This window comes from Plectropomus leopardus, chromosome 6 (genome assembly GCF_008729295.1).
Source record: "Plectropomus leopardus isolate mb chromosome 6, YSFRI_Pleo_2.0, whole genome shotgun sequence".
Taxonomy (NCBI): Eukaryota; Metazoa; Chordata; class Actinopteri; order Perciformes; family Serranidae; genus Plectropomus; species Plectropomus leopardus.
Window position 1 is genome coordinate 26,465,412 of NC_056468.1, and position 14,351 is coordinate 26,479,762.

General features: G+C 38.9%; 2 protein-coding genes across 2 annotated transcripts; both read right to left on the minus strand.

Annotated features, from left to right (window-relative positions):
- Positions 1–4,073: 4,073 nt before the first annotated feature.
- On the minus strand, positions 4,074–6,331 carry LOC121944148 (calcium-binding protein P-like). Its single transcript, XM_042487849.1, has one exon. The coding sequence runs from the start codon at positions 6,329–6,331 to the stop codon at positions 5,003–5,005; it is 1,329 nt and encodes a 442-aa protein (XP_042343783.1). The 3' UTR covers positions 4,074–5,002.
- Positions 6,332–8,888: 2,557 nt separating this feature from the next.
- LOC121944625 (protein pygopus-like) lies at positions 8,889–14,139 on the minus strand. The gene is made up of 2 exons (XM_042488480.1): positions 13,911–14,139; positions 8,889–12,328 (listed from the first exon to the last, which is right to left on the minus strand). Exon 2 carries the CDS (start codon positions 12,319–12,321, stop codon positions 10,588–10,590), a length of 1,734 nt encoding a protein of 577 aa, XP_042344414.1. The 5' UTR covers positions 12,322–12,328; positions 13,911–14,139; the 3' UTR covers positions 8,889–10,587.
- Between the last annotated feature and the right edge of the window lie 212 nt (positions 14,140–14,351).

The window sequence follows — 14,351 nt, forward strand, 5'->3', positions numbered from 1 at the left end:
ACCCAACCTGAGGGTCATGACCCCCAGTAGGGGTCACCAAAGCTTCACAGGGTGTCGCAAGACTTTCTCTATTTTAAGGGCTGTAAAAATTTATTGTAATTATGTAAAGTAGGCCTTTCATTCATTTATGTGAAGAAAGGGTATTAATTTGTTATTTTTAAAGATATATTCTGCAGGATTTTCCTCGAACAGTTTATAGTCTCATACAGAAGTAATCTCTCTCAGTTGTCATTATGATCCATCTGAAGCGTGTGGCAGTGTGTTGTTCTGCAGAGACTCCCCTGTATTTGCCTTCTGCCTGTATTTTCTGTGTTCTGGACATTTCTGGGCGTTTTCGTCCACAGCGCTCAGTTGAGATCAGGGCTGTAGGAAATAAAAACATGCAGGTGCCAGACTGTCAGCAGCCAGCATCGAATTAGTAACTGACCAACATGCATTGTATTCCCTTTGAATTTAGAGTATTTAAGAGGTTTAGATTATTATTTAACATATAATCTGAACAAAATCTGACAGGATAAGGACATGGTGACGACCTGAACGCAAGCTATATTCACAGAGCCTTCCCTCTCTGATAAACAGCCTCTTAATGCATTTAAGTACAAAGTCAAAGAAACCAAAGAGCGAATAAAAAACAGACAACAGTCTGAGTTTCCAGTAACCCATTGTTTCTTAACTTAAAAATTCAGATGGAAGTCTCAGAATTTGTCAAATTCTTGTTATCTCAATATTATAATTTGCATTATCAGACGTTTAATTGTTTTAGTTCAATTCACCCTGTTTATTCAAATGTGTTATCTAATCTAAAGATCTCTACAATATAATGCTCATTTTCAGTCAAAATGTCATCAAAACTCCTTCCACACCCAATTCTAAAATAAATGAAATATCCACAAATGCACATCAGTGACGTTTATAAGTTTACTTGATGAAGCTCAGTATTAGACGCTCCAGCAGCACAGTACACGCGGTCCAACACAGAAAGAGGCATACATGTCTTTATAGCAGTACACGTGTATTTTCACATACATTCAAGGCCGGACACAAGATCACATGAGACAGACATAACAACACATTACAGGTACACAGTGGAGTTTATGATCAGATTGTTCTACAGTCAAACAAATAGAGTCGTATTGTAGTTTAGTGATTGTCACTGAAATGTGAAATGCTCTGTTTTAGTGCTCATGGTGGACTATAAGTACATTTACTCAAGTACAAATTTTCTAGTATTTCCATTTTATGCTGCTTTATACTTCTACTCCACTACATTTCATTGGCAAACATTGTAATTTTAACTCCACTACATTTATCTGACAGCTTTAATTACTTTCAGATTACAAATTTTCATACCCCTCCTCTCCAGTGAAAACCTTGTATCTCCATCATAAATAAAAATAAAACCCTGACTTTTTCTACATACTTGCATACTTTCCCTGAAGGATCTGAAAGCATTACTTTTACTTGTGGTGGAGTATTTTCACAGTGTGGAATTAGTATTTTTAAACTTCACCAACAAAATGACAACTTGTAAATCAATTATCACTGCATGTTACCGTGAATGTTGTTTTTTTCACTTGCCTCCATGGAAAAGTAGAAAAACTGCACTATTTGAAGTTAAGCTTTGAAGAGAGCATCATGTTCCACTTTCAGTTCACTTTTAAAAGTTTTTTAGTGAAAATGAATTAGTGGAGACATGCGAGAATAACAAGGTTTTCTTCATAAATTCAAGGTAACACGGCATGACTAACTGATATATACAAATGGTCATTTTGTGGGTGAACTGTTGGTTAAGTAATGGATCTAAATATTCTTCCACCACTGGCAGGAGGCTGTAAATAAATGGAGAGATTAAGAGCGAATAGGTGATTATGAATGAGCTTTATCCTTGAGTGACAGAGCTGACGTTAGAAAGGATTTTGATCCAACATGAAGCTTGCATTGTTTTCATTTAACCTGTGAATCACAGCTCACAACAGCTTAGACTGCAGTTGGTAACAAAGTGTCCTACATGCGCACATAATAACTGCGTCTACAAGTTATGACCAACTGAATTACAAGTTATGAATTGTGTTGGAAAATATGTTTTGTATAGAAATTTTTAAATTGAAGCTGTTTGCAAAAACTCCAGAGAGCACCTTTTTAAAGTAATCAACTTCTATGATTCAAAAAATCATATTACATAAACCTTAATGTACTGTTCTGTATGTATCTATATATACGGGCTTAGCAAACATACATTCGACTTTTAATACAAGATTACATTCAGCAGGATTTAGAGGTGAATTAGTACATCAGGAGGTGTTTACACTTTAAGTGCACTTCTGTAATCACAAGCTACCCCGAGACAGAAGAGGGAAGCAAAACACTGAAGAGAGAAAAAAGGCGCGTGTATGTAAACTTAAAAAATAAAATAAAAATCTGAAAATATGCACACGCTGCACAAGGCAAGGATAGTATGAGTGGAAAAAGGTTAAAGCAACATACATACGTATTCAGGAAAAGTGCACTTTGTTTTACATTGATTCGAAAGTCGGTACTTTAACGAGTGCTATGATACCTGCATGCATACTATTGTTTGTTTGTTAAGAAAGTCTGTTAATCCAAAAGCAGTAAGGACTGACAGATATAGTTATCAGTCTTTTTGGTTTGAGATTCTTTATTTCAACAGACCTTATATGATAGAAGTCCATTTGTTTTAAGCTACGAAGAAATAAGTATATATGATCCATTAAAAATACTCATCATGCTCATAGTGTAAAATGTTTGAGTCTGAAGCACAGACTCAGCTCAGAGGAGGCTAATGCAATATTAGACAAGTTAAAGTCCAGTATTAATTTAAGTTTAAGGTCACTATTTCCCAACTCTTATCCTTGAATGAAATAGTCCTCCAAAATCAATGTCCCTGAAGGTAATCATATTACACTTAAAAAAGCAAATATCTGTTACTGCAAATCTGGAACACAAGATGCTGTTAATCGCAACGCGTTTCCAGCAACATAAAGAGACCCAGCTTCCTTAAAGATTTTGTTTTTGTCTGAGATTCCCTTGAAAGCATTCACTGGGTTTTCGATTGCTTGTGTTCAGAGATGGTTCTGCAGTCAAACAATAAAAAAGTTTTTGTATCTCTGAGGGCTACAGACCATGTTCACTCAAATTTAAATGGAAGTTAATGGGCCACATCCTTTATTAGAGTACCATTAATGGACTATTTTTCTTTCAGAAGAGGAAACCGGAAGTGCACTTTGTGGGATTCACAGGCCCTCTAGTCTAACTGTTTCCCCTCTTATCCTTAATTACATTTTTCAAAAATACAACACAGTATGTGTACCAGCTGTGTGGTGCCAGTCGAGCACACAATAAAAAGAGACAGCAGGTTTCTCCTTCCCTACTCATTCTCCCTCTTCTCCCTTAACTTCTTAAGCTCTGCTGGACCAGTCACTGGCCCCTGGCCCCCAAACTTTCCAAAGCTGGAAAATTTTGAATTTCCACCAAAAAGTTGGTGAAATGTTCATAAAATCTAAGATTATTGTGAAAATCAATGGTTTCAGAGATTAAAACTACCAAAACATTTAAGAATTTTACTGATTTTTAGAACAAACCAACTTGTTAACATTTTTGTGGAACTAAAGTAAAACCAAACCAATGTAAAATATCAGCCACTTCAAGGGACTATCCACCTACCTACCTACCTACCTATCTATGTATCTATCTATATATATATATAAGTTGCTTATATCATGTGTAAAATAAGCCTACTTGTATGTGAATTGTTGATACAAGCGTCACGTTATTTAATGGATTAATGTAAAAATGTCCTGACAGCAGCAGGTGTGTCTCGATGTGTCTGTATCTCCTTAATCTAACGATGGCACACTCAGCCAAATCCTAAGAAATATAAGTTTACAGCAAACTGAAAAATCTTAATATAATGTCTCATTTTATCCTATTAATAAGCTGCACAGTTGAGCTCTTGTTTTTTACTAAAGGGCAACTATGCTCATGGGCCGATTGAACAATTTATCCATTCTTTAATTTGAAAAGCAGCTGGCTCTGTGATGTATTGGTATGAGACAGTCCCGTCTTTCCTTTGTGCACAGCGAGAGTAATAAACTTAGAGACCGGACTGAAAATATTGCTGTTTTCTTTTTCTTTTTTTTAAGGGTTAATTTTAGTTTTAATACAGCTTAAAGCTGATTTTTTTTTTGTTAGATAAAGATATCGTGAATTTTGAAAATTATTTCATCCATATCTTTTCAATAAATTTGGACTTGTACAGGTTTGGCTCACACCAAAACTGTTCAGGTTTGATGTTAGACACCTTTGCATCATTCATAAACGGGGCGCGTGGGCACTAGTTAATTTTAAGTCATTATTAATTACTTGTTTGGCCTACCTGTGGAGTTTGCGGATACGCACCTAAATTTGTCTGTGAAAAAATATTTTATTCTGCTTATATCTTATTTGTAGCAACACTGAACTGACTAGACATGTTTGTGTTTATATGTGCAGTATTAATTCAGTGTAGGAATCCCTCCATAGAAGTGCCTGGGTCCTTACCGTATCACTGTGCTTAAATGACACCTGAAAATAAAGAGTAAAAACTGCTTCAGGTTGATCTGCATATCACTTGAACTTAGGCCCGCCTAAATTAATATTTCTGGCTATGCTACTGCTCAGAACACTGCATTTGGCTTCCAAATATTATCAGTGGTGTTGCAGGATTTGGGAAGGGGTCTATCTTTAACTTTGGTGTGGTAAAAACCCAATGCCCCACCCATAGATGGCGCCTTTGTGTATATTATTCACCAGCATTTTGGTGGAAATTCACAATTTCTCATGTTGCTTGAAATAGCTTTGGAAAGTTTGGGATCTCCAATTGAATTTAAAATTAGTTTCAATTAATTTGAGTAACATGAAGCTCAAACACAGGAGCCAGTGACTGGTGCAGCAGAGTTATAGAGGTTTAACACTTTCTCCCTGACTTTCAATGATAGTTAAGGCCTCAGTGCAGCAGCATTAGCATGTTGCTATTCAGTAGCATCAGTATAGTACCAGTGAGCACGGCTAAAAGCCCTTGTGAACCCATCTCCAGTCCCCGCACCCCACTGTCCACCCTCTTCAAGTAGTCTGAAGAGAAGGCCATGTACCGCTCTACACATATCCTGGCCTTCATCTGCTCAATCAGTGCCGGGTAGCCGATCTCCACGATGTTGACCGTATCATCGTCTTCCGCACTGCTGTCAGCCCGTAAAGCTGCAGGCCCAGCAGTGGCTACAGGTGGATTTAGACTGCGGGGAGCTGAAGGTGCAGAGGTTGAGGAGTTATCTGCGGCAGTGCTGTTGTTCTCTGTTGTGTCACTACTTGTGTTGGTGTCTGGAGCTGAGACGACCACAGTTGTTGTACGTGTGGCAGGTGCTGCAGGTTTGGCAGGTGCTTTGTTTTTTGGCTTAGGCAGAAGGTCTGTTCTTTTCATGCAGGAGTCCATGTAGTTATCATAGGTTTGAGGGACTGCGATGTACGTATAGTCTCTGCTGTAGTCATTAGTATCGGTGGATTTGGTACCATATCTCTTGTACATGTAGTGGTTGTAGTGATGCTCCTCTTGGGGGTTGCGGAAGTGGAAGGGAGGACGTGGGAATCTACCTAGTCCGTAGCCCACAGCCATCCCGCCCACAGCCCCTCCAGCTGCTGCCATTACTGCGCTGCGTCCAAACCCTCTGGATTTATCAGAGGGATACATGCCCATACCTTGAACTGATCGGGAAAATGGAGAGCCGCCGTAACCATGGCCCCCATATCCAAAGCTGCCACCATAGCGAGGGCTCAGGACTTTGTTGTTTGGGTTGTGGTTGATGTATCCACCAGGAAAACCACCATAACTACCCTGACCGCCGAAATCACCATGACCACCATAACCTCCTCCGTATGGTGAGCCCGGTGCTGGATACTGGTAACGGTTGCCTCCACCTGGCTGCTGGGGGTAACCTCCTGGATAGCCAGATCTGCCTGGTTGCTGAGGGTATCCTCCGTGATTAGGGTAACCCCCTTGGTTTGGGTAGCCTCCTTGATTCGGGTGCCGCCCTGGTCTGTCTGGTTGCGGTTGGTGGCCTCTCTGATCAGGCTGTCTGGGGTATCCCCCCTGAGAGCTGGAGCCCTGATTATTTCTGCTGACTGAATTCCAGCTGGTGCTGCCTCGGCTGGACGTGGAGGTTTTCTTTGAGCCGCCTGAGCTTCTCCCAAAGCCGCCGCCTCCTCCTTTCTTAGCCAATGAAAAATGAGTATGACACAAAAGAAGTGCCAGACACAGCACTGCTAATGAATTTAATTTCATCTTCGCCCTGTCGTGAGGGTTGAGGAGAGAAAAGGAACATTAAGGTGCTGAGGAAAAAGTGAAATAATAATATTATAGCATGTCATCCAAAATAGCATAAAAAAGTCATACTATAGCATGTCGTCCAAAATATCAGTACTTTAGTTTTATAATTTTATCCTAAAATAGTCTTGTTTCATTTATTGCCAGCTGTCCTTCTCTTTGGAAGCAGTAAAATCCTTGAGTTGCACTTATTGCAACTTTGACGTACACGAGAACATGAACCTAACACTAGTTTCATTGACCTGAGCGTACTGGGAACATTGGAGCAACCTCTTTCAACTCAAACAGCAGAAGCAAAATACCATTTAATCTCTTAATTTTAGTGACAGTCTCTCAACATCTTAGGTTTCCAGTTTGGCTTGAAATAGCACAGTGCACTGCCGTCCTAATTTTACTGCAGGTGACTCAACAGTGGTGCTCATTTTCAGTCATTTGTGACACTGTTGCAAAGCATCCACACTTAATATTTCTTTCAGTCGCTAAAATAACAGAGATGTTTTCTTATTAGTATGGATAAGTGACCCTTGTTGGTGGGAAAACAGTATTTTTTTTTTTACGCATCTGTATACTTAACTATAACAATTTGTGGTTTTATGATAAAGGCTAACATAACATTATATAAATCTGTCTACCGTCTAGATGTTTTGCAATACTGTTTATGGAAATAACTTTAATATATGTATTAGGCTATTGTAGGGAAATGTTACAAATCAATAAGAATCACTTATGTATAACCATATTAGATGTTTATATGATTTTAACATCAGTGTCAAGATATTTCGAATCTAAAATGATTCTTTCTATTATCAACTGATATTGTGATGAGAAAAATATTTAAATTACATAACATAGTAACACTTTATTTGGTTAATCCACCTACAAAGAGTTTATTTGTAACATTTCAACAGCTTATTAGTCGATATTCAAAAATGTAATTGTTTCGCTTTGTCTTTAGATGTAGAACAGATTATCTATAGAGTTCACGTGAACGTTCATGAGCATACGCATACTCCCAGAATAGTTTAGTTTGATCATTAAAGGAGCAGTGCATAGGATTTAGTGGATTTGAAGGTGAGCATTGCAGACTGCAGCATGAAACTTGTCCCAGGTGTCAAGTGTGAACCGCTGGTTAGAATTCCCTCAGTGTTTAGTTCTTTGGAGGTTTTTACTGGGAGCTGAATTATCCGCACAGATCTCCCTCTCTCTAAAAACTAAATGGACAGGTGATTTAAAATGGCAAAAACACTAAATAAAGCAGTTTTGCATATAAATCAGAGTTTTTTGGCTCATCATCAAGGGGATGCTAACTATCCTTGAATGATGTGACCAGTTAAGAACATGGTGTAACTGGTGTCAGTCCACCAGAGGCCTGATCCAAACACCAATACTGAGTTTATATTGGCTCTTATTGTCTGTTTGCTGTTATCCAGTGGGAGCAAGCTGTTGTTAAACGTTTGATGTAGCCTCTGATCTTAGTGAGTTGTTTACAGTGTTGTAAACATTCACTGTGATAAAAGACAAGAAAAACTGGATGAGTGGTTTCTGTCTCTCCTCACTGCTGTTTTATGTTGATCTCTCACATTACATCAACAATGGGATACAGAAGTCATAAACCCGAGACAAAGTCGGCATTTTCTTTGGCAAATGCAATGATTAATCGATCTGCTTTCTAATTAAAGTTTATTCGTTCAAAAAAAATCGATTTCTCATAAATGAAAAGGATGACTTTTCTCTCTCTGAAGCCAAACTCGGTACATCAGGAGAAAACAGGTGTGGCAGCGGCAGGACACAATAACAACATGTCCAGGTTTTAGGATGGACATGATGCTTGTTAATACAACAACAAATCATGTGCTCCGGAGAATGTCACAAGAAAGCTCAAAACAAAGCAGACAGATTTATGAATACAGACTGTAGACAGACATTATTACTGCCCTTGTTTTGACAGTGGTTTAATATGGCCACTGCCCTTTATTCATTAAAAGATGGCGCCAGCAGCCTAAATGTGAACTTTAACTAAGCTGAACACTGTAAATAAAGCGTCGAAATACGTTTTTATTCAGAAATGGTCGCGTGAAACATAGTTTTATTTCCTAAACCAGTATTAAAATACAGAGGGTGCGGTTACCTTAAATAAGGGACTGGTCTTACCTTGAGTGATGACTGTTTGGATGCTGTTTCACGTGCTATTTCCCTCCAGTGTCGCGGGTCGATTTTGCGCGTGAGTTGGGATCTTTATGTTGTGCAATGGATAATATCAAATGACGTAGTGTGGCACGAGGGATGTGGGTCGCATAGAAACAGAGAGGGGGCGGGGTCTGAATTGACTCATCTCCGAGCATCCTTAACCCTCTGATGATGTCAACCTCACGGAAAATCACCACACCTAAATGAACAGTGTGCGGATTCACGTGTAGGTAAAATGAATGCATGGTTTCAGAGGTGGAAATCAAATCAATAAAAGTACAGTTAATTAAGTACTGTATTCAGTTATAATTATGAAATACTTAACTTGACCATTTAATCCGTTTATTCTATACATTTCAGGACATAGTTTTCATTATTTTGAAAACAAAACGTGCAGATAGGTCACTCAAAACATGCGATCTTTTAGAATAGTATACAATATTATAGAATCCTATATACAGACAATATAGGATTCTGATTAAATATTAAACAGCTAGCCATTTGCATATTAATGAACAGTATGCTGATCAGCCAATATCTGAAAGGGTACATTCTGTACTATGTGTACTTGAAGTAATTTTGGTATTGTGGCATGGCCACTTTTATTTAAAAAAAGAACTGAATACTTTACAACTAAAAGACATTAATAGTATGGTATGTATGCAGTCAATAAATTATACATTTAGTCATATTATCTGCCTAAGTTTTAAGTACAAGATGGGTAGTTTGAGTACTTCAGCTTTGTTGACACATTTGAAAATTATATTTTAGGTCACATGTTGGCTACTATCTGTAGTCATACCAGATGAGTTAGTTCCAGTTTTATAAAAAAAAAAAAAAAGTAATAATAATTAGAAACTAATTGGAATAGCCCCAAAAACTTAGTTCTTCAAGGGGAAAGTATTTTAAACTTTACTGAAAGTTAGATGGATTTTCAAATTTTCTCTCTTTTTTTTTTTTTGTATTTATTTAATTTTATTCGTAACCTAGATTACAAAAACTCCAATTCTTGCATTATGGCCTGTTAAATAAATCAGATTGCAGTAAACCTTAGGGGAGAGAGAGAGAGAGAGAGAGGAAAAAAGGGTTACAGTTCATCATAGCTTACAAGCCTCTGAGTACATAAAAAGCCAGTTACATACATTTTTTAATGTAATTTGTGAAAGGAGATTCACAAACTTAATGTAGAGTGTATGCATTTTAGTCATTTGCTGTTCAGCTCAAATGCTCTCATTTGCTTGAGCCATTGGTGGTATTGTTTTAGTCATAAAAGCAGTGAGTTCAAAGCATTTTAATGTAGGTAACTGAGCTCTGAAAGGCTGTGGCTGCTTTTAAGAGACAGAACAGAAAACGCAGTGCAGTTAAGTCTGAAATACAGCTGACGCCACCTGCTGGTCATTCAAAGTACACTAAAAAAACAACATTAAAAACTTTCTGTGATGAATTATTCTGTGACCCCCATAACCATCTGTTTCTATCAAATAAAAAGCTGACATGACAGTAGGAAAACTTAATTCAGTTCATATATCAGACCAAAGAAGCCACTAATAATGTTACATATACTCATAGTAGTTTTTGTAATATGCTATTTTCATATAATTGTTTTTACTACCCTAATGCTTACAATGTGAAACCCCTCTATTGTCTAAAGCACCAATAATATAAATATTCTAATATTCATTACATTTTTTTCATTAAATATAATATTCAGCTCGCCTCCAACATCAGCACCCTTTGTGATAACGCCATTGTATTCACAGAGCTATCATTGCAGAGCTGTTTATTTACACAGATCATCACCATGGCAGAGCCTGTAACAGCTCCAGGGTGCAAACTAATCCCCTCAGTCACTTGTGTTAGACACTACACAGTTGGCTTGAATAAATAAAACAAGAATGAGTCTACAGCTACAAAACCCAAAACCTCATCAAGATATGTTTCAAGATATGTAGTTGATATATTTAACACATTGTTTGTTGTACACTTTTTTCTTTTTTTGTCCCTCATTTTAAATTTTAAAGAAGGCCTCAGCACAGCAGTATTAACATGTTGCTGTTGAGTAGCATCACTGTAGTGCTGGTGATCACAGCTAAAAGCCCTTGCAAGCCCATCTGCAGTCCCTGCACCCCAGCGATGATGCTTGGCTCCGTCTTTTTCTTTAAGTATTTTTCAGAGTAGACCATGTACCGCTCTACACATATCCTGGCCTTCATCTGCTCAATCAGTGCGGGGTAGCCGATCTCCACAATGCTGACTGTATCATCATCATCATCATCATCAGTAGCAGCTTTTAGGAGAGCGAGGGAAGCTGGAGGCTCTGGATTGGCTTCAGACTCATTTAGAGGGTGTGAAGATGAAGGTGCAGTAGTTGGGTTTTCTGCTGCAGTGTTGTTGCTCTTTGTTGTGTTTCTGCCAATGCCAGAGTCTGGGGCAGCAGTAGTTGTGTTGGTTACAGAAGTAGTTATGTTGGTTACAAAAGTAGTTGCATTACTTACAGAAGTAGGTGCGTTAGTTACAGAAGTAGTTGTGGTAGTTGTACTTGTAGTTGTAGTAGCTGCAGCTGGTTTGCTTTTTCGATTCTCTGAAGGCAGAAGGTCTGTTCTCTTCATGCAGGAGTCCATGTAGCTATCATAAGTCTCAGGAGGTTTGCTGTACGTATAGTCTCTGCTGTAGTCATTGGTATCAGTAGACTTGGTACCATATCTTTTGTACATGTAGTGGTTGTAGTAATACTCCTCTTGGGGGTTGTGGAAGTGGAAGGGAGGGCGGGGGAATCTTCCTAGTCCATAACCCAGGGCCATCCCCGCCACAGCCCCTCCAGCTGCTGCCATTACAGCGCTACGTCCAAATCCTCTGGATTTATCAGAGGGATATATGCCCATTGCCTGTACTGAGTGTGAAAAGGGAGAGCCGCCCCCAGCACCATGGCCCCCATATCCAAAGCTGCCACCATCGTGAGGACTCAGGATTTTGTTGTTTGGGTTGTAGTTCATGTATCCACCTGGATAACTTCCATAACCACCATATCCGCCATGACCACCGTAACTGCCATAACCTCCTCCATATGGGTAGCCCTGTGCTGGGTAACTGCCAGCGGGATAGCCCCCAACTGGGTATCCTGGCTGCTGGGGGTAGCCTCCTTGGTTAGGGTAACCACCCGGTCTGCCTGGTTGCTGAGGGTAGCCTCCTTGGTTAGGGTAGCCACCTTGATAAGGGTAACCCCCTGGTCTGCCTGGTTGCTGAGGGTGGCCTCCTGGGTTAGGGTAACCTCCTTGGTAAGGGTAACCTCCTTGGTTAGGGTAACCACCCTGATTCGGGTATCCTCCTTGATTAGGATAACCGCCTTGGTTAGGGTAACCCCCTTGGTTTGGGTAACTCCCTGGTCGGTTTGGTTGCTGAGGGTAGCCTCCTTGGTTAGGGTGGCCCCCTGGGTTAGGGTAACCCCTTTGATTTGGGTATCCTCCTTGATTAGGGTAACCCCCTTGGTTAGGGTAACCCCCTTGGTTAGGGTAACCCCCTTGGTTAGGGTAACTTCCTGGTCGGCTTGGCTGCTGTGGGTAGCCTCCTTGGTTGACTTGTTCAGTTTGTTTAGGTTGTTTAAGGACTCCACTCTTAGACTTTGTGTCCACTTTGTCTTTTTTGGGGGTCGTCTTAAAGATATTTAATTTCCCACCGAACCCTCCTTTTTTCTTGGCCCACGAAAAACGAACATCAACCAAAAGAAGGGACAGACACAACAGAGCTATTACAGCCGGCTTCATCTTTGCACTGCAGAGAAATCAGGGAAAAAAATATAAAGAGAACAAAAGGGTAGAGATATGAAAAGGCATGGATTTTATTATTTTGCCATTCAAAACACACAGCAAACATTTTACCCAAAACTGAGAGCCATACCATCAGAGCCATAACAACAAAAATGGCCAAGAGTATTGGTATACTGGGCAAAATTCATCGCTTGATAAACACTGAGGTAGCCAGTATGTTATATCATTCAACATTTTTTCCATACATTTATTAATTATTACAATTAGATATATTACAATTATTAGATAATTATTTGTAAGACAGCTTGAGCAAGTACTTATTGGACTGAACATGAAACTATTTACTGTCTACAGAAACAAGCTCTCAGAATAATAACTTGTGTTTATCAAAGACGTTCGGGCCTGTGTTTCTTAAACTCATTGTCCTCAATGTTTATCAAGTGAATCCCTTCCAGATCACTTTATTTTTCTATAGTTTTTAAAAAAGAACCCTTCTCCTCTCTTTCCATGACATGTTTGTTTTTCATTACCAATTTCATACGTATCCCACACGTAGCTCTGGTCAGTTTAGAGCCCCTCATTCCCGAACTTCCCAATCCCAGTTTAGTACAATCTACTGAGGGTCCAAAATCTGGAATTTGCCGGCCACAATTTTTTATAACTCATCTTTACAACAGCTCAAAAAGGCCTTAAATCATTTTTTAGATCCAGTCAATACTTTCCATATGGTTTGCCAATATAAATTGGGTCTTGTCTGTCTTCTCTCACCCCCATACCTGCAGGTTTTTATAAACAATGTTTGTTCTCCTTTTGTGTAATTATTTGTTTGTTTGTTTTTTCTCTTTTAGCTCTGCTGTATATAATCTTTAAATCACATCCAATGAGAATATGTTCTTAGATTAATATCAACAGTGGTTGTGCATACTCCTTGAATCAATTAATATGTACTAATGTGAGCCTGACTGATTTACTGTACTTGTGAAACAGTGTATATGGGAAGATTTACTCTCATAGTGGTGTTATTGTCTGTTATTTTATTAAAAATAAAATACCATAACATATAGCAGCTTTAAAGTGGAAAGGAGATACAGTTACCACTGGTTTTCTTGCACTGGAAACGTTTGAGCAATGACACATTAGCCTGAATCATGTTCACTACAATACATTATGTTCCCATACCAGCCTGCATAAACAGCTTTGGTGTGTTTTTGCAGCATGCAGCCTTGTCCACCTGTTCTGTGCCATTAGTTCAGCATGAAGCTGTGGGTCCAACATAGCTGCCAGGCTCAAAATAGCGCAGACCCTCAGACTGTTATCTCACTGTCGGTGGCCAAATGTTTGTTTCTACACAAGTTCACACTAAACGTTAGGCTAAATTATACTTTGCTTTTTTATTATTGGAGAAAGACCAGCAAATATTCGTTACAAGAAAGGCACATTGATAAAACCACGATGACGCGTTGCGAAACTTTCCAGAAAACATCCGCTATGGAAAAGTTTGTGTAACGTCAATCAAAAGTTAAAACTGTTAAAGTCTAACTGTCTATGTTAAAACTGAATATTCATAAATGAAGCCTACTACTGACCTTGTTCACTACACCGTCGTTTCTTTCTGTAGATCCAGCTCCTGCTTCTCAAACTTTCTGTATCAGCCTCCTCCCGTCCTCCATGTGCGGCTAAAATATTTTTAAACCCCCCGCCCACCAAAACTAACATTCACATTAACCAATAATATGACTGGGATAATTTAATATGTATCTAAAATAGCTGATCGCCTGTGTTAGACAAATGATTAAGGTGAAAGATGGCGTTTCCTTTCAGCTGAGTGCAACGTTAAAGTGTGAACAGAGGAGACTGTAGGTTAAAGTGCATTTGATCAAATGGGCTTTTAATTTTAACTGAAATAATTTGCTTTAGCAATAGTTTACCTCGAGTTATTTAGTTTTGTTTCTCTTGTAATGTATTTCCAAGTTGGATAAGGAGTTTTAGGGGTAAGATCATTATAAGATTGACAGTTATTTTGACCA

Coding starts and splice junctions, on each gene's coding strand:
- LOC121944148 (XM_042487849.1), bottom strand. CDS start 6,331: ATGAAATTAAATTCATTAGCAGTGCTGTGTCTGGCACTTCTTTTGTGT.
- LOC121944625 (XM_042488480.1), bottom strand. CDS start 12,321: ATGAAGCCGGCTGTAATAGCTCTGTTGTGTCTGTCCCTTCTTTTGGTT.